The following is a 24227-nucleotide window of genomic DNA, read 5'->3' on the forward strand; positions in this document are numbered from 1 at the left end:
TTCCATTGTTCAGACCTTTTATAACTCTATGGTTCAGACTCCATTCAGATTTCCAAAAATATATATCAATTCATTTCAGCCTAAATAAGCCATCTGCAGGATCCTGATGAATCATTATTGATCATAAAACATTTCATTCTGTGAAGAACAAAATAGATATATTTAATTATATATCCTACATTTAATAAATGCCCTGTGTTTTGCAGTTTTCCTTTTTTCTTCACAATCAAATGTTTTATAGTTGTGATTCACCAGGATCCTGGATGGCTTGATTCTAGTCATAAAACTAGTAAGACGCCTCAGGGCGACATGCGACCTCGCCTTAAAGGGCGAGGTTGCGCCAATTCTTGACCATCTGGCCAGTGATATACGTATATCGGACCAGTTACCCATATATGGAGATTCCTGCATGATAGTCAATAATGTGATGTCAGAACATGCCCATATATGGGCATTCCCAGATATGCCCTTGATATTGATGACATCGGGACAGGGATCTCCATATATGGGCATACAACGGACAAGGACGTAATTAATTTGCAAGTGTGATCTGGGACTATATATGGGCATAAAATACATGGGCATAAAGGGGACATCAAGCCAGAGCGTGATGTCAGAGCGGCAAAACCATTCTGTTAAGAGTGGTTCCCCTGAACAGTGACGAGAGACATCAGAGCATGATGTCAGAGCGACAAACCCATAGAACCATAGACTGTAAAAATGTGTACTGACTGACTGACTGACTGACTGACAGACGGAGACAAGCTGCGACATTTCTCATGGTATACTGCGACCTTCGGTCGCAATAATTGATATAAATATTTATGGAAATCTCTAAGGGAAAAATGAACGGGTCTGGAACGATGGAACCAGAAAATGGCCGCCCCTGCCATGCCCTATAGCCAAGATCTGATGTGATACTTAAATGGAAGATAAAAGGCTAGTGTGTTTCAGAAAGGACTTGTGCTGCAGTCACGGATGTAGCCTAATTAGCGTGGTTGCCAGTAGGGCAACCAGACTATTGTTCTAGCCCATTGTTCTGATTATAGTTGAGTTCAATGGGGTGCTAGCGAGGATTGGTCAAGCTTCACATGAAGTTCTGGCTATCTAGGCAATAAATAGGCAACCACACTTGCAATTTCCAATTGCATCTTTTCTAGTTTATACTTTTAGGTCAGTGTCTCCCACAGAAAACAACGCATTTCTTTTCCGATTTCAACAACAAAAAACATGTTGAAAATCTTATTATCAGCTAGTGATGCTTTCATAGGAGATCTACTCCATCGAGCACCACAGAAATGCATATTCGCGTTGGTACATAGACACGTGTATGACAGAGAGATATACAGTATTTCCATAAAAAAATACATTTATTTGGAACAATTTGAAAATGACATTTTTTTTCCACAGTAAGAAATGTGATTCAAACAAAAGCTTCCATAAAGCTGATAGAAAATTAACAATGTCATAGATAGATCATGCTCAATTTCCACCAACGGCACAACTAGGCTATAAGACAGAATGTTTATTTATTTCATATGTTGAATAAACTTGAAAATCACCATGATAAATACTCACTTACCGAAAGATTATGTTAGGCTACTGATGGTGACTTGTGGCATGCTGTACAATGCTCTACAAAAGGTGGACATGACCACTATAAACCCTCTAGTCTTAGTAAAACCTACTTGAGTTACAACTGTACTTGGACTGCTTTTTTCCATCAAATGCCAAAAAATGCCGATCTACTAGCTCACAACGCAACATGTTGTGAGCTTGTAGATCGGCTATATTTGGTCCCCCCCCCCAGAATATGGATGCTGTGGTTCAATTGGATAATGCAACTATACATTATAGTGAAATGTTATGGAAACATATTTACGGACTGTTCAGTGGATTGGTCTCGCATTAAAATAACGTGGACTGTACAGGTTTATATTTAATCTTCTATCGTATGTACAGAACATGTTTTCAGTATCCTTAATGCTTAATTTACACTCCATGGCACAATGGTGTTGCTTGCCTACATGAACAGATTTGGAAGCTCACAACACATCGAATCCGTCATGCTATGGAGGAAAATTAGGTTTAAAGATGCTGTAAGTGATATTTACGGTTAAAACAAAACTTTTTTTTCATTTGTTAAATGGTTAAAGCTCTATTCTGATAGTAATTATGCTATAGAGAGTTTATTTTGTAATAGGAGTCTCCTCGTCAGGTGGTATAGGTATAGTGTTACAGTTCCAATTTTGTCGGCTTTTTGTTTTGTTTCTGTTTGGATGAAATTGGTATACCGACCTGAAAACCCATGTTACTGAACAATCACTACTATAGCAATGACTATGGGAATATTACAGCTATTAACTTTTTGAACAAAAATACGTCACTTATTACCACCTTTAAGTCTTCATGTTAACACTGTGAACATGTTAATTTATCTCTGACAGACAGGGGAGTTTATACACTCAGAGTTAAATTAACACTCACAGTCGTGTGCCTTAAACGTTTTTCCTATTACATGTATACATTTCACAACAGCATCTGAGAAAACATTCTTATTTGAAAGCATTGTTCCATTGCCATGCTATCTCTAACACATCTCCATTAACTGTGCATTTAAATGATCCTTTCCAATAAGCATCCACAGGTATCACATTTCCTGATTATGGATGTATTCCGTATATTTACATGTCAGTCCAGCATTATACGTCGATTTTTTAAATTTTTATTTTTTACAAAGTATTTTAAAATACACAGTCTATCCATAGGTGAGTAAATGAAAAACAGGACTTTGAATGGTAGCAGCTATCAGCGTTAATTAAACAATGCCAGCAAAGCAAACCATTTGAGCACATTTTTAACACCATAGTCTGTACTTACTGTACTCTGCATGTCTCAGACATTAGTACAGTTGGGAAACTCCCTCGTAATCACTCTCTCCATACTTCTTCCGATTCCTCCTGGGAATAATACAAACACATGATGCGATAAACGAAATAAAGTAAACTCCTGTGAATTAGCATAATCATCACTGTCAGGTGGAAACCTCCTATCTCCATATTTAGTCTTTTATTCCATAAATCAATGCGATTAGTCACCCTTAACATCTGTCTGTGGGTTTGAGTAATGAAAATCATTAAGAGCTTCTGTCGAAATCTCCCTAACTAATTGGATCCATTGGAACACAGCTTTTTCCTCTTCTTTTTTAATTTCCTGAAAAGTAACCATTATGACATACCAGGTTTCCACCCCGACAGTGACGATATATTACACACAGAAACCCAGTGCCATTTTTGTGGACTACTTCTGCTGCACAGTCGAAATCCTTAGTGTTAGTTCTTCCATTTGTACTTCTGCAACCACATGGACCCATACGGATCCATCTGGTTACGCTTCTACACTCTCACAGTCACAGTTAAATGAACTCTGAAGATTTCTACTGTGCCACAGCTCTGCCCTTTGTGAATAAACAAGTTTTGAAGGCAACCCAAAAGCAGTTTTATTTGTTTCAGATCAGCAAGGTCGGGATAAGGTGGGCAAGGCTGGGAAATGAAGAATGGCCAAAGTGCTGAGTGACCAGAAAAAAGGCCGGCGGGCCACACGTCTATGTCAGGAACACCGCAATGCTACTTTTGTCAAGCGCAGTCCACCTGCAGGGCCTGAAACATCGCCTCTAGAACAATGGTTCTCAACCCGAGGGCCATGGACCAAGTGGTGGGCCACGAGGGTATTGCGAGTAGACACCCAAATAATTGGCAAAACAGTTTAAAGATACTACAGCATTAATATATGTTAAAAAAAGGATGTCATGGTATAAAAATATTCCGCATAAAGTATTATATATAATCTTTTTTTGTTTTAATATTTTTGTTTTAATCTTATATCAAGTTATATTACAGAAGAAAATTACATTTTCCTTTTTTTTATGGATCTGTATATCAATTCCATTGATCCATGCCGGAAACCACAATTGATTGATCATTTAGATCAAAATGTTTGGACCACTTAACACAGTAGCCTGTCCGGCTGCTGTGAATAGTGGTCAGGTGGGTGGGCCGCGAACACTTTTGAGATTTTCAAGTGGACACTAGGCTGTCACAATGCGAGCAGGGAGGTGTAGGACAGACAGACCAAAGCACTAGAGTCGTTCAAATTCAGGAGGTTTATTAGAAAACCAACACGAGGGAACCAGAAACAAAACACTATACAAGGACAATTTAAATACCTGGATACACTGGGAGAATCTATTACTGGAACAAACTAGGAACAATACAACTGCGTTCACTGCCACTACGATGATAACGAACTGGAAAATAACTGAAGACAGCACAGTTTAAATAGACACAGGGACTAACAGGACATAGATGAATCAACACAGGGATTGGCTATTTGGCTAGAACACTAACAGGGATAACTAAACACAGGGTAATTATGGGTAATGTCACAAGACAACAGCTCCTACGGAAGACGGGAAACTCTAGGACTACACTTCAAATAAAAGGTACACAAATCAATGTATTGTAAAACCTTAACTAAAACTAGGAAACAAGGAAGACACAATACTTGACAGGGAGAAGGGACATGACACGGATCGTGACAGGCCCTGATCGGTTGAGAACCACTGCTCTAGAAGACATCACCGCGTGTGCGTGCGCGTACACACACATGCACACACAAAAAGCCCTCGACTTTTCCACCTGACACATTTGTGAGATGCTAATATATATTGTGCAATATCTCGGTAGTGTGCAGCTCTGTTTTCTAAACACCAAAAAATAATTGCATTGATAACAAGGGGAAATGTAGCAACCTCGCTGTCCCCACCGACTTGAATTTAGATGTCAAATCATTTCAACCACAACACAACTGAAATAATTCCATTATAATGTATAACTAACCTCATTAGCCTTCTGACACTGGAGCAAATGCAGATAAAACCGTGAGGTGTAAACCAAATGCCACACAACAACAGTGTTTATGGCAGTGTAAAATTAATGAGCATGTTTCCCCTCGGTATCAGAGCCAAACAGTGTGACAGGCCTCCTTTACACCCGGCATTAACATATGACTCATATCAAGACTGCCCTGATTTGAAATAAACTAATTTACAGCTTGCAGTAGACATTTCAAGTATGCATGGAATTGGATTGCACTTTCCTTAGGAAAATGTTGGATATTCTCTTCTAGCCTCGCACTGTTCATGGAAAATTATTCCCTATATGTTTTAATTGTATTCCTGGATGCCCACTTTCTTTTACTTCAAAACCTGCCGTAGCCAATTAGAATGCTACTGTATAAGCGTGTGCTACTGACTACTGTATACTGTACTGTGTCTTGGTGCTGATATTTGGTAGACAGCTGTGTAACAGTCGCACATATAAATCTATATATCGCAAAATATAAAAAAATATAAAGAAATAAAGATACAAACCAAAATAAATAAAAAAATACAGCTAAGCTCCATTGTTCGATATGGACCCCTCAGCTAAACAGGGGAATTAAAATAACAAGCCATTGTGTTTCCAAACAAGGCAGCCCTCGTTCTCCCCTGTGGCACCTTCCCATGGCTGAGGGCCCCACAATACCCACATGTAAAGTTGCCTTCAATTGTCAAACTTGTAGGTCTTAAAATAGCCGCACTAAACAAGTCCTTGCAGACTATAAATCCTAGGATTTTAACTGTGTAGAGATAACGTACCTCTGCTCCGGGCCTCCAGGTCTTTTTCCATGAGATCTTTCGGGGAAGGGAATTCACTGAGCTTCAGCTTAGACATGTTATCATTCTGTCCCACCGAGCCCATCATCTCCGGTTCCTTCTCATGGCTGTCCTCAGCCTGAACATGGATCCAAGGGATTTTCCTAACACCAAGCACAGTGCTAAATGCAACTTGAAGCTTTAACCAACGTTACGGATTGTAAGATTTACACAAGTTTCTGAATTCTAAGTGACATTCTAAGAGAAATGAATCCCACTTGACCCCTATATTCTTCATTGACCGGGGTCCCCCAGGGGTCTATACTTGGCCCTCTCCTTTTTCTTGTTTGTTAGTTAGTTACTTTATTGACACAAATGTATAAAACATTGGGTCCAAACAACAATCGAAAACCCATGAATAAATATTTTTAAAAGATACAATACATGATTAAAATATACAATACACAACACAAAATCCCTTTACTCATACAACAGGAGCTTTATGTTGCTCCAAAAGTGACAGGCAGGCATGTAGTTCTGCTGTTAATGCCCACAAAGAGTGAGCTCAGATCAGTAAACGTAACTAATATCCATATTTTGCTCTGATGTCTTGTGTCTACATCAAATATACCTGTATATTCTGTGAAAATAGTGAATCTACAAGCTTACAACATCTTGCATTGTGACAAGTTGTGAGCCTACGTCGGCTATTTTCACTGAATGTTTGCCCCAGATTAGGGACGCTATATCAATATCACTTACTGCTAGTTTGTGCTCCAAGGTATCATACTTGCTTCACAAACTAGTAGTAAGTGACAGGGGTCTCCCTTTTTCTCCAGCTCTTCAGTTAAACGAAAACGCATTTTCAGGTTGGGATACCAGGAAATCGAACTCATACAGGTTAGAGGATAAAAAAGGGAAATTGGACGTCTTGACAGAAAGAAATGAGCAGAAAGAATTGGAACTGGAACACTGAAGCTGAAAAATGAGTACTCTCTCCTGTTTGAATGAAATTGGAAACCCACCTGAAAATATATTTTCTGGGGTGCCCGCTGGCCTACTGGTCCAGGCGCATACCACTTAGGCATGGATGCCTGGCGGCATCGCCGGTTCGATAACCCGATCCGGACGACCTTTGCCACGTGTCACTCCCCATCTCTCCCCCCATTTCCTGTCAGTCTACTGTCATATCAATAAAGGCATAAAAGCCCAAAAACAAATCTTGAAGAAAATATATTTTCTGTTTATTAAAGAGCTGGAGAGAAGAGGAGACCCCTGTTACTGAACAAACACTCTATAGCAACGATTACTATCAAAAGATAGAGCTTTATCCTTTTTACAATGTTTTATTTATTTTAACCCAAAAATATGATTTACACTACCTTTAACTTAAAGTGATAGTTCACCTATTTTTGACCTGAAGCTGTGTGAAATACTTGCCATTAAAATAGTGGTTACAAATGTATTAATCCATTACCAGAGTCCCATGGTCAGAGTTCTGGTCAGTTTTAGATGAATATAAAGTAGTTCCGGTGATTTGGCAGGGGCTCATGGCCCAATCATTAAAAATAGATGAATCCACAAAACTAGCGTCATTTGTATTGTTGACCTATTTCTACCAAATAGACCAACTTTCGTTCAACTTTGACCCCTCTGTCACATGGTACTATTTTTTGTGTCCAGTATCACTACGCCGCTGCAACGTATTTCCCCAAAACCAGGTGCTTTACAGTCAGCTGATCAGAATGAAACCTCGCTCTATATGGTAGAAATAGGCCAACAATACAAATGACACTAGTTTTGTGGATTAATCTATTTTCAATGATTGGGCCACGCCAAATGGCCCCCACCCCATTGGAACTACTTAATATTCATCTAAAACTTACCAAAAGTCTGACCACGGGACTCTGGTAATCAATTAATACATTTTTAACCACTGTTTTAATGTATTTCACACAGCTTTATGTCAAAAATAGGTGAACTATCACTTTAAGCGAATAATATACCTTTGCTTGATCACAGTGAACATACCTTTTGAATTTGTAGATGAAGAATGCAGCCAAACCAACAAACACCACAGAAAGGAGCATCAACATGGCTGAGCCACTATGGATGGGGTTGGAAGCCACCAGTGGTGCTACAGAATCACAGAGACAAGCATTCCTCATGAGCTACAGTACCATATCTGTTTTGCTATATTTTTTTTACAGAATGTCTCAATATTAACAATATTTGGGGGATGGCTATTCTTGCTTTAAGAATATATTTACACCCCATGAAAAGGAACAGTTTTCCCACATTTTGCTTAAAAAGGCTTTTGAAAGGCTTTTAGAAATAAACCATTAAATCTGCACTGTCTGGAGTTGACAACCAGCGCTTCATTAAACAGACAACTTTCCTCAGGATTCCTTCGTGGATTGTGATGTCTGCTTAATATAATCCTGGGGGTCTGTACTCATGGAACATCTTAAGGCGCCCCTAAGTGGCCCATTTAGGAGTAAATCTTTAAAATAATCGGCTTGCCATTCTTAATTGTATGGCCCTGATTGTAAGCTTGAAACAGTGTGTAGAATGCTCTTCTTTGTTCCTATAAAAATATAATATATTTACACCTGAAAAGTTTGGTAATGTGGATGTGATTATCATAGTTCATCATTCATTATTTCACTCCTCTGGAACAGTCAAATGAATTATCCTACATAACACTATAACCTCCTAGTTAAGAGTTTTCTCTTAAAAACCTATTCACAAAGCAGCTGCGATCAAATGAGGAGAAATCTTAAAGATGTGCTTTAAACCCTTCCAAAATGTTCTATATTCAATAATATAGAACATTGTACACCGGTGCGGTATATGTGTAGCAAAGTGACTCATAGTCTAATGTCCCTTACTCCATATGAAATCTACACTATGCCAATTCACACCGTGAAACAATTCCTTGGTTAATAAGAAGAAAGATATATACAGGTAGGCTATATTGTCCATCTAATCTCTTAGTTACACCAACAACTGTACTGTGTGGTGAAGTAGTGTTGGTCTCACTCGTGAAGTTTATCAAGATTGCCAAATCTGTCGTTGCCACACAGCTCGTACAGTACACTGATTCACTTTCATACTGTAGTTCGAGAGTGAGATGGAGAAAGAGTGAGACAGAGAACACCACCAAACTAAACGTGACAACACACCCGCGCATCTATGACCTGGCCATCTGCCTGTACGCACAGTCGCACAACAGACACAGACACAGAGAGAGAGAGACACCAACACACACACACACAAAACACACACACACAGAGACGGTGCATCATGGCGCTCACACATCTGCACAGTGAGAGAGAAGCCGTTCAGTTAAAACCACCCCTACTTAACACTTAACATTCATAACATGCTTGACTCTCCATATGAGAGAGAGAGAGAAAAGACAGAGGCATGCAGACGACATGACATTGATGAGCAGAACTTCTCTCCAAAAGGTTCAGCTTGAGATGCCCAGGGCGCTCTACCAACAAATGCTGGATGCTATAAGCTGAAACACAATGCGCGGCACGAGGAAGCAGAGCTCTCCTAGCGCTTTCCTTCTTACCATAGAAATGCATGGCAGAAACCCACCGTCAGCTCTAAAAATGCTTAGTTCAGACCAAGGATTTTCGTCAAGGCAAAACCGTCTCTAGAACAGCGATTCTCAACCTGTGGGCCGAGGCCTATCTCAAAATATTTTGTTCCAGGGACCCCCAGAAGCAAATATTTACGTTAAAAATGTTCACTGAATTTGGGTTTTGCCTTAAGCTGTATGCAGAATAGATACCCGCAGCTCAGACCCGTTGGCAAACAAAAGGTGGATGTTGGGATATGGGGGGATGAGGGTGGGTGGGGTGGTTTATGGGGCTTGGACTTAAACTCAACTGGGTCTGTTTGGGTTGGGTTGTAATTTTCAGACCTAGATTAGGCAGGGGGACCACAATTGTACAATTACTTGAAGTCGGGGGCCACAACACAAGACACAACAAGACCAGAACATGACTTTTGAGTGCAGTTCATTACAAGTCATCTCCCTCAATTTGTAGCTACCTATTTTTGAGTGGACTCCAATCACCCAATAGCATCATGATATACACACACACACTCTCTCTCTCTCTCTCTCTCTCTCTCTCTCTCTCTCTCTCTCTCTCTCTCCCCCTCCAATAGAAATGGTCCAATCTTATAATAAACATAGTGTAGTGACGACCAATTGTATGAAGATAGCCAGAAAATTGGTGAAAGCTACTGAACACCTCTACTTTTTCATCAATTGGGAGTGCAGTTCGTTCATTACATGCCATCTCCCTCAATTTGTATCTAGGCCTACCTATTTTTGATTTGAGTGGACTCTAATAACCTGTAATGATGCTCCATACAAACACGGAAACATTTCACCATGCCAGCTTGGCTCCACTATAGTCTTCTCAAAGACTCTTCCATGCCAGGGTCTGGTGCACAGGACACATTGAAATACCTACTTCCTATTTTCTCAATCCAAAATCAGTACCTGTCCAGAATAAAGGTCTGGTACAGATATTATCCATCAAAATGCATACATGCAGTATGAACTCAAAGGCCACCAAAAAGTGCTCTCCAGTGTGCGTAGATTCTGTTCTTGCCTAAGAGCAGATCACAGGCTCACAGCTAAGAAAACATTGGTGTATGCCAAAATCTTCTTAAGAACTTCCCAAGTGGGTCTAAGAAGAAATGTCTTTGTAAGAACTGGTGGCGAATAAGGCCCATTGATATCTTATATAGGGAAATACTGTCAGATGTTTTATGCAAACATTATTGTTTTTGATTCATTTTTGTTCCCATACCCGGGAGGAACGGGTCCATCTGCTGTCTCATATATCTCATAGCCTGGAGGGACTGTGCTTGAATTGCTATTTTGGTTGTCTACATTCTACAATACAAATATATTGCTTATCAAATAAGTTGATGTGACAATAGTCGTTGCTGTGGAAACGTCTCAAAGCGGCTTTGATGTGGTCTGTCCAATTTGATCATGTTGCAAACCAGTTTTGGGTATTGTGCTGCAACTTGCAAGTGGTTACGTTTCAACTCGGCTCGTCGCAAATCTGATGGTCCTGAATGATCGAGGCTCAAGAATCTCATCATCTCTCTCCATCTTTCTGACTGCAATTGAATTGAATGTTCGTGGACATTACTGTACACAAGTTGTACATCATCTCTAGCACTCTTTATGTTAGTGCAATCAGTATTTGTTGATTTGTGTAAGGGGACCACTGTGGAAATAAGTTGATGACTTAAATAAATCTAATCAAATGGGCAAGCTACTTGGAAAGTGTAGAGAGCTATACCCGTTACTCTACATTAAATAAAGCTTCACGATATTGAAGTGTAGTGTAGAGAAATATAGCAAGCTGAGCTACAGCAATATGGCAAAGGCAGTTTACTAGTTAACTTCATCCCAAGTCAGTGCTATCTCAGAGATTCAGTAAAACTGTCAGTAAAACAGATAGGCAGGAAAAACATTTAGTTCAATTGTTTATTAAACAATAAGCTGAGACCTTGCCACTCCAAAAAACAATTTGCCAATGAAAACAAACAAAAAAGTCAAGAGTGTGTATGTTCATCTATGTTTATGCGCGCACATGCGTTCATTGGTGTGCACGTACAGTACGTGCATACATTCTGTATGTTCGTGTGTGTGTGTGCGTTGGCACCTGTGTTTTCTATGCAGAATTTAGACTAGCAAAAGAAGAAAGACCTGCTCCATGTGCGTGTGAGCGTGTGCACGCGGCCGCGCACGCGTGTGGGTGTGAGCTGTGAGAGACATCTACAGTATCTCTCAATTTGAAGTTATACTTATCAATGTTTCCTCCGCACTAGAGGAGGATGCGTGATCTTTCTCACAAGAGATGTTTGTTTAAAGGACACAAGAGAAGCCTTTTCTAACATAGTAAAATGATCTCCTGATTGGATAAAGTTGGTATCCTGATCTGAAAATATTTTTGCAGATGGGGAGACCCCTGTTACTGAACAGATACTAAAAAGTTAAAATTATGTTATTATTATTATTATTTTTTTTTTTTCATTTTTTCCTCTTTTTTTTAACACCCCCTTATCTTCTTGCTGACTTGTGAAGCTGGTTTTACAGATACAATGTTTTATGAATTACTCTAAAATATATGACTCATAAATTAATACAGCTAAAGCTTTAAGCTTAATTTTGGGCCTCATTCACCAATAAGTTCTTAACTTTCTTCTTAACCTGTTCTTAAATTTCTTCCTAAGTTAATTCCTAAGTGAAGTTGAGTCCGATTCATGAAACGTTCTTAGGAAGGAAAAATTGTTCTTAACTATGTTCTTTTCACGATGAATGCCAATCCTTGTAACTTGAAGGGGTGTGCCAGCTAATACTAATTATCATAGGTAGACGCCCCACATATCCTAATTTGCATCCCTATTACCATAGGGAGCCACCCACAAATCCCCATATAAGGCACGACTTCATGACACTCTCTGCAGTCACACCTGTGTTTGATTGCTGTACACAGAAATCACTAGAAATCACTCACAGAAATAAAGTTGAGAGAATGAAGTCAAGAATCCCTAAAGTGTAAAGATGGTGGAACACTAGACTCCAAACATTAAAAAGATATATATCAATACTTCTGTGGAGGTACTTCTGAAGTGAACAGCTAATTATTTGTATTTAATGAATGAATGTATTTTATTATTTCACTATAGACATCAAGGTAAATTTGCTGAAATTAGAATGTTATCCATATTTCATGTTTGTAGGGGTGTGGTTGGGATATGGTGCAAGGGGGGCTTTCAGGTAGGAAGGGGACAGGACAATGGGCATGTGGCAGCTGTTGGGATATGGGGGTGAGGGTGTAGGGAGTTGGGTTATGGGGGGGGGGGGGGGTGATGAAGGGTTTGGGGGGGGGGGGGGGGGGGGGGCATTTTGGGTTGGGATGCAATTTTCAGACCTGTTGAAAACTAGTCTAAAGCAGTGGTTCTAAACATTTTCATGTCAAGGACCACCACATTGACATGCATTCTGCAGACCCCCAACTGAAAATATTTTCTGCCTTGGAAGATTTTTCAAGATTTATCATAGTGTTTAAAAAATATCCGATCTACAAGCTCAAAATGGGCTGTAATGGTAATGCGTTGTGAGCTTGTAGATCGGCTATTTTCAAACAAAGTTTAAAACTGGGTTAAAATGGTAAAACTCTTCCTCGTTTTACAGTGGACACCCTGGAACTTCCTAAAGGATCCCTGGGGGTCCCCAAACCACACTTTGAGAACCACTGCTCTAAAGATGTGATACAAATATTTTGGTGCTTTAAATCATATTATTATACAACTGTAGAATTGAAGAAACATAAAGAATAAATTATTTTAGCACAGCATGTCACACTTAAGAACTAAAAGGCCACCCTAAGAGTGCTCTACAGTGTGCGTAGATTTTTTCTTAACATAAGAACAAATCACAGCTAAGAAAACATTGGTGTATGCCAAATCTTCTTAAAAAACTTCTTAAAAGGGTCTAAGAACAAATTTCTTCGTAAGAACGTTCGTAAATAGGTTGGTGAATCGGGCAAAAATTGTGAATAAAGCCCCATTAAAATACAGAATTTAGGCTAATTCATGATATTACGATAACTGAAATCCCAGACAATATCTAGCCTCTCCCTGGCATGTTAAACACACACCTTTTATGCTTAGTCAGGGCCCTTTAAGTGCTGAAGTGCATTATTCAAAATGTTGCTCATCACCAACCATGTTTCTTGCCTTTGCAAGGAAGCCTATATCAGCTATGACCTTTCCAGATCCCTGTAAAGGCACCCCAGACCTTTGTATGCAGACACAAATGAAGACAGATCAGTCAGAGGATGAAAAGGGTAAAGCCATGCTGGCTTGATCGACACGTTTTTGCGATATGTTAATATCACACTGACCCTGCCCATTTTCCTTGGTGCATACCAAATGCCTACTTTGTCAATCATCTTATCGATCGAATTATTTCAAAGACACCTTTGTGCCTTACAGCCTAGGCGTACCAGTTACAAAACCGATGTACACAGGGGAAGATATTCAAATTTTGAGGCATACACTATGATTAAAATCAGCACTAGGTAATGCGCTTATCTCCCTCATGCATTATTATTTCACTGTATGTGCAGGCAAGAACGTCAGATCGTAACGGATGCCTGCGCTATCTTATGCACCTCGAACAAGATAAAGCTAAAAAAAAAAAACAATAGCTGTGATGAAATAAATTAATCCATAAATCTCATGTAAGACTTTGTTAGTAGTAACTATTTGATATAAGATACAAAATGGAGCAGCTAAAGTTATCCAAGAGAGAATAGTGAGCAATACGGTGACTTACCCAAAGTCTGCTGTGTGATATACACGACAATGCGAATGTCAGCTTTCAAATCAAACTGGATCAAGCCTTGGTTCAGCGCATTGACAAATATATCAGATATCTGTCGAAAGAATTAACATATTGAGTCAAACAATAACAGCACTTGCTTTGTCAAATGTTCTACAGCAGCCTTCCAGCACACAGTTCATGCATTCTTTAGCACTGAGTACCACTGTTCTGTGACTCTTACCCTCTCCAGATCCTCCTCGTTCCTCTTCTCGTGTTCAGATGTGTGTGTGTTGGGCAAAATGAAGAGCTCGGCAACGGTAGGGAGACCAGGGTATAGTGACACGAGCAGATGGTCCTCTGGGAAGCCTGACACCTGCGACGACACATTATAACAAACAACAGGCCTGTATAAATCAAGTATGGGCGATTATTAATAGACTATTCAGGAGCAGATGAATATTTGACCCAAATAGTATTGTGTTAGTAAGAATTTGGGGGCAGGTGCATACGCCAGACAAATATCACTGCGTACCGGTAGATACTACATATTAGTCTGTCTGGACAAATTAAAAAAATGCCTCTGGTGATAAAAAAAATCCAACTTACATTTTTGCATAATGGGCCCTGATTGATCCCTCACTACTTCGGAGGGAGTGAAATCCAATCACAACTGAGTGGTGGCAGACCAAATCTGCAGAGGACTTTTTTTTGTTTTGTTTTTTGTTTGTTTTTTGCGATGGTAGATTCCTCTGGTTTCCAGGCTTGGTACATACAGTAAGTTATAGCAACAACATGGAAAGGCAGGCTATTACAATACCTACCACTCAGGGTAAAATAATATATAATATTATCGATCTGTCGATCATCAGAAAATGTATCAAATTCACCAGTGTGGATGATTGTCTTTGTTGCATATTATACGATTTAAAGTTATGTGGCTTGGTAAGACATTTCAAGATAACTTGTGATGAACATATTTTAACGTACCATCTATGTTCTATTAGTCTTATATATTAGTCAAATCATCAGAAAATGTATCAACAGCTGAATCGATAAAGAATAATAAGTTGCAGCCCTAACATGTTTACTTATTCTCTTCATTAGGGCATTTAAACACTACAGAACATTGTGTATTGTGCTCACACGCATGAGAGAACCACAGTATAAAATAGTAATGGACAAGAGGGAGGCAGACACGCGGTGCTGACTGTTAAGAGCAGTCCCAGAGCGAGGTGTACTGACGGTACCTGTGACAGAGCTGTTCGCACCACACGTCCCACGTCGTCTCTCCACTCAGGGATGTCAGGGTTATGCTCGTCAAGGGCTGGCGAAAATGACAACAACAGCGACCTGAAGAATTCTAGGGAGAAGATAAAAGTGATGCCCCTTAGAAATCTCTCTCTTACATACGTGTGTGTTATACATACATACTTACAGTACATATACATATCGTCGTTGTCGGGTGGAAACCTTGTATATCCAAATATTTTTTGCATTTTTCATTTTAAAAATGATTTAAACTAGTGAAAACAGCCGATCTACAAGCCGCGAGGCGTTGTGTGCTTGTAGATCTGATGTTTTCACTACTTTTGTTCGACGGCCTCGTATGATGAAGCAGGGCTTTACTTTGCGAAAGAACGTACACATTTGAAACTTGGAGATACGAGATTTCCACCCGACAACGACGATATACATGTATATATATATATATATATATATATATATATATATATATATATATATATATATATATATATAGCCTATATATATAGCTTATGATTAATATGTAGATTAAAGGGTTTCCTCTGTGTATGATAATGCATACAGACTTGAAATTAATTGCCCCTCAAGATAATCATGTTCACATACCATGATGTATTTGCTCATTAAATAAGTCCACAGTTGACATTAACGTGGCAGCATTTGCAACAGGGACCACGAGGTACTGTATCGTACATTCCCCCGAGAGCATATTTGATCTATATTCATTTTTGCATGCATGCTACCAATTAAAGGCCCTTTGAACACTGATTTCCCCACTCACCTTTAATGCTTATGACTTTAGTATCCTGTATTATGGAGCTTCCAGAAGCAACTTGGACTGTGACCTTGTTTGTTCCCTCCTTTTCAAACTTGTAAGAGATGCTTCCCTCCAAGGTTATGATGGGCTGTTTTTCAAAAAGAGAATAACACTGAGAGTAGCATGGAGATGCCTGTGTTCTTTTACCTGCAAATAAGGTGTACATGAGTGGCCATGGAAGTGCTATATAATGGAAGGTGTTATTGTGGCAAACACATGTAATCACAACTCAAGATAAAACGTGGGCGACATGTTCTATAGAAAACTGCAGGCGATCAACATTTTTTTTCCGGTTTGTACGCCACAAGGGCACAATGGGAAGAGAAATGCAAAGGAGTTGCAGTAAGATAATAATAATACACAAAAAAGTTTGTGTGGAACATAGAGTAGGAGGAGGAGGAGGTGGAAGCATCTCACCTCGGAGCTGTTTTCAAACCACCAGAAAAAGGTCAGTGTTCTGGAGTGACCGGGCCAAACAACCGCCGTGAGATTAGCTTCCTTCCCCCTGGTGACTACAATAGGAGCGGAGAGATACACACGCTCCACCGGACCTAAGGCAAGAAAGGCAGCGTCCGCACGCACGCACGCACGCACACACACACACACGCACACACACACACACACACACACAAACATTAACCAAAGACTGAGACAGATATGAGCCTCGTCTTTCAGTGGCCTGCTGCATAATACTGTATGGCACAAAGTATGTGGTTTGGCATTTTACGAAATCCAATGACAGCATATGGCAACAGTTCAAAAGTAATAATGCCTTGATTAAAGCTGATGGGACTTAATTCTACCAAAGGAGACATTCACTATCTTTGATTTTCCAAGATTCTTTTATGTCACTTACATTATGGCTTTTGAATTATGAGTTCCTCGAGATCCCGGAAAATGCAATTGCGTGACACCAAGGCATCGCATCGCCAGAGGTGATATAAATACATTTTTATGAGCAGTAATATACTCGTAGTATCTATATTAAACATCGACACCTATGAAAAATATGTTTCATACAGGTGAGAGAGCATGGTTGCCCATAAAAGAGAGGCATTTCCATCTACATGCACTGTACGAGGAATGAGTAATGAGGCTTCTCGTTCACATACTGGTGATATGTAAAAACATTGAGCTGCTGTCAGATCCCTCGCTGTTCTCAGCAAGAGCCGTCACTCTGTAAATCCCTGTGGTTCTGTAGACATGTTGGATTCCGTGATCCGCCCTGCTCAGATTAGAGTATGTGATCTTGATGCCGTCTCCAAAGTCTAGTTGGATATTGGTCCTTGTTGAGTCTCCCTGTGGACAGGGAGAGAAGGCATGGCATCTGTCAGGACGGCTTAAGCTGGGACACTGATCTTGGACCAAGTGGGAGGAAGAGCAATCTGCTCAAGAAAAAGTGCTTGGGATAAATAAAGGAGTATAAATGGCCAGCCACACCAAGTATGACAACTCTAACTACAACAATAATTATGTGAACAGAAGGCCCGGACCGCTGGCGGAGCGGTCCGGGCACCTATAGGCTCTAAAGTAGCCTGACACCGTGTCTCAGGTTCGAGTCCCGATCCCCGAACGGCTCTCTCTCCATTTCCTGTCTACCTACTGTACAAAAAAAATATCTAATGTATAGTTAAAGTTATCATGCTTGGCGTGGACGGCCCTTAAGCCAACATACCTCCGCAAGCACTTGAAAGTAGGGAAAAGCAAAAAAGAATTTCATAGACAGAAGAGAAGGGAAAATACAACGCAGAGCTAGAGAGGAAAAAGGCAAGAAAGGCTGTGAGTCACGTAACCGTGACTTTGTCCCTGCTTCAAATTCCAGGGACATCTTGTCATCTGCTACGCCACAAGAACACGTTACGCCTGAACAAAAACACCTACTGTATCACAATAATTGTTGTATGACTCACATCGTCCAGATAGACCAGGAATGTGACATTGCTCCCAACGATGGCACTGAGCTCTCCATGACCCGTTGACAAGCGTAGGCCTCGGGGCGGTCTGGGGCGACAAGCCTGTCTCCTGGGGGAGTACACATTCTTCCCTCCCTCTTTGCAGTTGTTGGACAACACCTTCCGATACCTACACCACCCGTAATGACAGTGTAAGCCTCACTGATCCGAAACCTCAGAGGCCAAATGTTAAGTACTGAGGATGTATGACTTTATTCACATGCCTTAGATTATAGCACAGTGTACAGTCAGTCATCTTATTACATGAAAATGTATTTACCTCAACACCCTCTGGGAACTGGGACAACATTGTAATGTGATGTGAACTCACAGTGAAATAGTGCACAAATTGAGCCAAATGGACCATACTAGGGCCATTTTGGTTCCATTTGAAGACTCTTTGGAGTTAAATGATCCCAGAGGATTTTACCGTGCAGTTGATTTGGGTTCCACTTACCCGGTGCTGTTGAGGAAGCTTTGACTGTTGCTGCAGCTTTTAGCAGCTGCATTTGGGTTAAACCAAAATGCAGCTGCGCACCTTGTATCCGCCTGGCGCTCGTATCCATAATCACTGCCAATACAATGGAGGGCATACGATGATATCACTGGTGCTTTGAATCTCTGTGTCAGCTGTTTTTTCTTTTTTCTTTTTTTAGTCAGGAGAAATGGTTCACAGACACAAACTCGTGACCTTTTTTAAGACAGTGACACATGCAGGTTCGAACATTCATTTGAGACAATTAACAAAATTATTCACTGAGTATTCAATTAATTTCTAACATGAAAATCTGCATTAGAATTTTCAAAATATACAGTAATTAAGTGAATGCATGCACAATGCAGTAAACATCATAGCTATGAATATATGGGCAACAAAAAGTTGCCCATATTCATAGCTATGATAGAAATCGGGGGCATTCCTTGGTTTGAAAACCATGGGAGGGGGCCATTACCATTCAAAATCATAAGATCCGCAGAGGCAGGGCTCTGAAGAATATATCCGTGAGTAGTCCTGGGTTAGCATACAACGGTTGCCTGGTCGGCGCTTCATATAGATCTGCTTCTCACCCATGACACATGACTCGCCCTTGCACGGAACAAAACAAGAGAGGAGGATAGAAGAGACAAACACAAAGGAACAAAAGCAAGACAGGAAGAATAAGTTACTGTGCACACAAGCATGCATGGTAACAATAAATCAGTAGGGCTCAACATGTCTGCTACCTTGTTTTGTAAGTGCCATGTCTGGTAATCTCCGTCCATGCATCTCCTACTGAAGATGCCCTTGTAGTCTATCTTGATGAGCTGCCACTCTGACCGATGGCTGAAGTGTCCAAAAAAACTGGAGGAGAGATCAGACAAAATGTAAGATTTATGAGAAATAATCTAGAGATGTGGTGCATTAAACTGTAACTGACACTATAAGACTCGGCCCCCGTAAATTCAGAATGTGTACAAAAGCATTAGCCTGACGGGGAGTTTGAGCTCATCTCGTTCATAAGGGACCAAACAGAGCCAGAACGGAAACAAACATTTGTTTTGTTAAGGAACAATACACCTCCCTTCTCTGGCTTTATGTGTGTGTGTGTTTGTCTACTCCTCCTGGACTGTGCGCTCCTTCTGTACTTACGTGATAATGTGGTTCTCTGTCTCCGGCTCCATTAAAACCCCATCCACATACAAAGGGGCCAGGGAGAAGCTGTGACGGTCCCATTTCTTACCCTCATCTAGACTGATCCTGTACCACATCAACAGACAACCAGCTGTCAATGCTTATGAAAGAACATGGAGGGCTTCATTAATTAGTTAAAGATCAGTGTGTGTGTGTGTGTGTGTGTGTGTGTGTGTGTGTGTGTGTGTGTGTGTGTGTGTGTGTGTGTGTGTGTGTGTGTGTGTGTGTGTGTGTGTGTGTGTGTGTGTGTGTGTGTGTGTCTGCTGAGTGCTGAGTGTGCATGCGTGCGTAGGTAGATAGGTAGATATCCCTTGTAAAATGTACAGTAGGCTAAAGTTTAGTCAAATACTGTAGGCCGGCAATGTTCGGAATTCGCCAATCAGGATGGAATATGAAGAATCGTACGGATCCATCTTGATCACTTGAATACCGATTTGTGTGACGTTTGAACAAAATGTGTCGGAGTAATATAAAATTAAAACATATGTTGCAAAAATGGTGGCGCTATAATAGGGCAATGTATAAGGAAGGCATTTGTTCCCCAAGTAGTGTGAATGTGAATCTCAGTTCTCAGCCTAGTGGAAGTAGAAGCCAATCAGGATGGAATATGAAAAATCGGAAAGACCAGTTTCGTTAAATGACGCTGAGTACCAATGCTGTCTACCACTGCTGTGTACCAATTTACGTTATTTACACAGGAAAATCCTGAGTGCCAATTTAACAAGTGCCACGAGAATGTAAAAATCTTAAACACAAAATGATGTATTGTGAAACCTTTTGAGTCTCATCCGAACAGTACTCTCCAACCGTCTCTGCTGGCTCATTTGCATAAAAGCACTCACAAATACCAAAACGCCAGAACAATCCAGAAACAGGCGCTTTCCCGCTAAAAGTGATTCCGTTTTGAGGTGGCGAGAGAGGCCATTGTGCTGCTGATACGGTACTCATGCAAACGTACTCCATCAGCATTTCAAAAAGTACTATAAAGAGTGAATGTATGCAGAAACTACTCAAAACTAGCAAATGGGAGAGAAACATATTGTCTCCAGACGATTTGCAACTACAAGTTCATGGCGATGTTTTGCACACCTAATTACGGCATCAGCTATGGGGATGCTACTGAATACGTACCATAGGTGTCGTAGAGGTGCCGTTGCATGTAAGACGGCCAACAAAGCACCTCCGTTGTCAAGAAACCAAATGTTGTGCTCCTCCTCGAAAATCTACACACACACACACACACACCCGGAAACATCAGACACATTTGCTGCACGGCGCACATTCAATAGGCTATGAATGCACGTCTGCTGTTAAATGTTAATGAAGCCAAGTCTCACCTGTCTCCAGCTATTCCCTGCGTCAGATGTTATAAACATCCCAAGGTTGGTGGAAGACAGCTCTCTTCCAACATTTCCTGGGTAAGAAAATAACAACTTGTGTATTTTGTATATATATATATATATTTTGGCGCATTAGCGCTTATTCTTGAGATTTTGTCTAACTGAAAAGCTATAATAGGGCTACAGTACCGTATGCGCGAATTCACAAGTAATTACCTGAAAGTGTGTGTCTCCTCTAGAGCAGTGGTTCTCAACCTTTTCAGGCTGCGACCACCAAAATAATCACATTTTAACTGGGACCCCCCCCCCCCCCCCCCCCCCCCCCCACACACACACACACACACACACACACACACACTGACGAGCACAGTTGAGGCATTACATTTTGTATAACACGGTTCTATTGTGAATATAGCAGATCTACATGCTCACAACGCCTCGCAACGCGTTGTGAGCATGTAGAGCTGCTATTTTCATAATGTATGTCTCTAATATTTGAGAATTTGGCCAATTTTCAATTTATCCTTTTAGAGGTATTAAAAAGTTTTTAAATTGTCACTTTAGAAATGTTCATATACCCTCTATTCACTTAAACGTATGTTGGTTTGTTTACTGTTGAGTGAGAAAACATAGTTGCACATTAAGTTGATCATCTGGGGACCCCCCAAAATAATTTGAGGACCCCCCTGGGGGTCCCGACCCACAGGTTGAGAACCACTGCTCTAGAGGATAACTTTGTGACTTTATGTTCCCTCCCAATCATGTCACTCAAGTCAAAATGAACCACATGTGTAGAGGTCAAATTCACTTTGCAACTAAGGTGACATGTGTTTCAGTGTTTGCATCACTGCTATTGCCTGAGTAACCATGAAAGGTTCTGGAGACGCAAAGCTGTTTATCAAAGTCTGAAATTGATGTGCTTCATCACTGTCACTCATTAATTCTCTTAATTACAGTAGTATTATCTATACAAAGTCATTGTCCTCTCAGTACCTGTAGCCACAATGATCCCTGGTACAGAGTTTTTGCTAGAGATGCGTCCAGATGTGTAGGGGTTCTCTGACATCTCCAGATGTAGGTGCAGTGAACAAAATGGCTGTCAACACAATAGATTCCAATCAAGCACAAGTTGAAACAATGTGAGTCAGACCGATCTTAACAGATGCAATTATAATGGGCTCTGGCTTCAAACTCATTCCCCATTTGAGCGAAAACTGCCACCAATTTCAGAGACCATTTAGAAATCAAAGATGCTTTCCTCCCTCATTTCCTCTGCCAGCAAAATGAAAACGGCTGAGAGGACAAGGAGGGCATTTGAACTGTTTCATTCTAAAGCAAACAAGGCATGTAATTAAAATTCCCTGAAGATGCATTGATAAATCTGGCAAAATTGATTCAAATCATTGTGACTCATCTCTCGGTATCAAGTACTTTAGTCAATAAGGAGCTTTCAAACTGCCAAGAGGGAGGTAGCGGACTACAACATATTGGCCGTTTGTACCCTGACGAAACCTTGTAGCCTAATATTAACAGAGCCACAGCAATTACTGCACATATTGGTATATGCCAGCAGTTTTTTAAAGAACACACTGGCTGGATTAAGTAAACAGCCAACATACGGTATCTGACGCATAACATCATAGGCCATTTACTGGAATTCTGCATAATCTAACATTCATTATGCAGGTGCCTTCAGTATTACAGATAATAAATTGAAATCGCAGAGGTTAATGGATTGTCTGATCCCCTGAAACTAAACGTGACAACACTGCAGGCCACACACTAACGCACCAACTTTCAAATAAAGACTCATATAGCCGCAGGCATCTCCTCAGCCGTTAATGAAAGTAAAGAGGCATGGACGTTAAAGCCAGCAGCACCTGGCCTTGTGCAAAATGCGTTCGTTCCTCAATCAAGGAATCTCCAAAGCACGGCCGATGGGACCGACTTATTTGATGAATGATATGTGTCAGACACTTCATTTCCCATGTATGAGAGCATTCATTCCAGCCCAAATGACTGCTGCTCACCAGAACACAGTGAAGGCTATTTCCGGCCACATCAGTTGTGGGAGCTAGCAAAAGGGCCCAGGTTTGTCCCTTGTTGTATGTGATAAACGTCTTGATTTGATGATCCACCAGTTTGTTGGCTAGATACATGCCATTTATCCCCTCAATCTGGAAACAGGTAATAAAACAGCGCGTCAGGGCAGAACAGACATTTTAAACTTCAAGTGTTATACAGTATGTGATGTAAGGACCATTACAGGCCAACCGGTTATAATGAAAGCAGCGTTTTAGTCAGACGTCAAGTGTGCTTAGTGCTGTAATGGCTTGGCTCTTAAAGCGAGGTTCATTGTCTAAGTCCATGAGCCATCACTTAGCTAAATCCTGGTAGTTAATTTAATTCAGTGTATGGAAAAAAATGGACCCAGCCCTTTTTTTTACGCTGAGTGAAATGAACCCTCATGATGTTTCAGTGTAGGGCACCTTATAAAAGTCGACCAGTAGGTTGCCCGCTGGTCCTCTGCTGGTTCTCAGATTCTCCAGCGAGAGGGTAAAGTAAACCCCAGGGGAGTCCGAGATATAAAGACTGTACGTGTTGTTCTGATTCCACTCCTGAACCGCCGCCAATACCTGCTTCTCATCAGTACTGATAATATGCATGTCCTGTTAGGGTGTACAAAGAAAGAGAGAAGCACAGAGACAAGGAACAAAGAGAGAATGTCAACAAGTAGTGCAGGGGTCTTCAACGTTTTCAGGCCAAGGAAATCCTGGCCCTTAGTTGAGGGGGAGATGAAGCAGGGACCCCCCACAACCTTTTCATAGATTCCATATAGTTTCATCTTTTGACAGCAAACTCATCATGTATTTTGGATTCATGTCAATTTGTGTTTTCAGGTATTTAACCACTTGAACGGTCATTACCTAATAAACGTGACCTTTTACTCTGTACTTAGTGTGCTCTTTTCCCTCTCTACACCAAACCTCTTTGCCGAAAATAGCCGATCTACAAGCTCACAACGCCTCGCAGCACGAGGCGTTGTGAGCTTGTAGATCTGCTATTTTTGGCTAAAGTTCTCCGAATATGGATGTTAGGGTTCAAGTGGTT

At 40.7% G+C, this 24227-nt stretch overlaps 1 protein-coding gene across 1 annotated transcript in view; it reads right to left on the reverse strand.

The window, feature by feature from the left end:
- Positions 1-2895: 2895 nt before the first annotated feature.
- Positions 2896-24227, reverse strand: part of sorcs3b (sortilin related VPS10 domain containing receptor 3b) — a gene marked incomplete at both ends in the record, with an annotated part of 67561 nt that continues 46229 nt past the window's right edge. The window contains 19 exons of the mRNA XM_080740715.1: positions 2896-2960; positions 5699-5859; positions 7727-7832; positions 14085-14184; positions 14314-14445; positions 15320-15432; positions 16117-16240; positions 16570-16703; positions 17265-17451; positions 18063-18234; positions 18562-18675; positions 19058-19191; positions 19329-19446; positions 19735-19842; positions 20908-20999; positions 21114-21190; positions 22110-22212; positions 23147-23293; positions 23606-23785. Of these exons, the coding sequence (XP_080596841.1) occupies positions 2896-2960; positions 5699-5859; positions 7727-7832; positions 14085-14184; positions 14314-14445; positions 15320-15432; positions 16117-16240; positions 16570-16703; positions 17265-17451; positions 18063-18234; positions 18562-18675; positions 19058-19191; positions 19329-19446; positions 19735-19842; positions 20908-20999; positions 21114-21190; positions 22110-22212; positions 23147-23293; positions 23606-23785 (2367 nt within the window). The remainder of the gene's footprint in view (positions 2961-5698; positions 5860-7726; positions 7833-14084; positions 14185-14313; positions 14446-15319; positions 15433-16116; positions 16241-16569; positions 16704-17264; positions 17452-18062; positions 18235-18561; positions 18676-19057; positions 19192-19328; positions 19447-19734; positions 19843-20907; positions 21000-21113; positions 21191-22109; positions 22213-23146; positions 23294-23605; positions 23786-24227) is intronic.

This window comes from Nannobrachium achirus (assembly GCF_963921795.1).
Source record: "Nannobrachium achirus genome assembly, chromosome: 13".
Lineage (NCBI taxonomy): Eukaryota > Metazoa > Chordata > Actinopteri > Myctophiformes > Myctophidae > Nannobrachium > Nannobrachium achirus.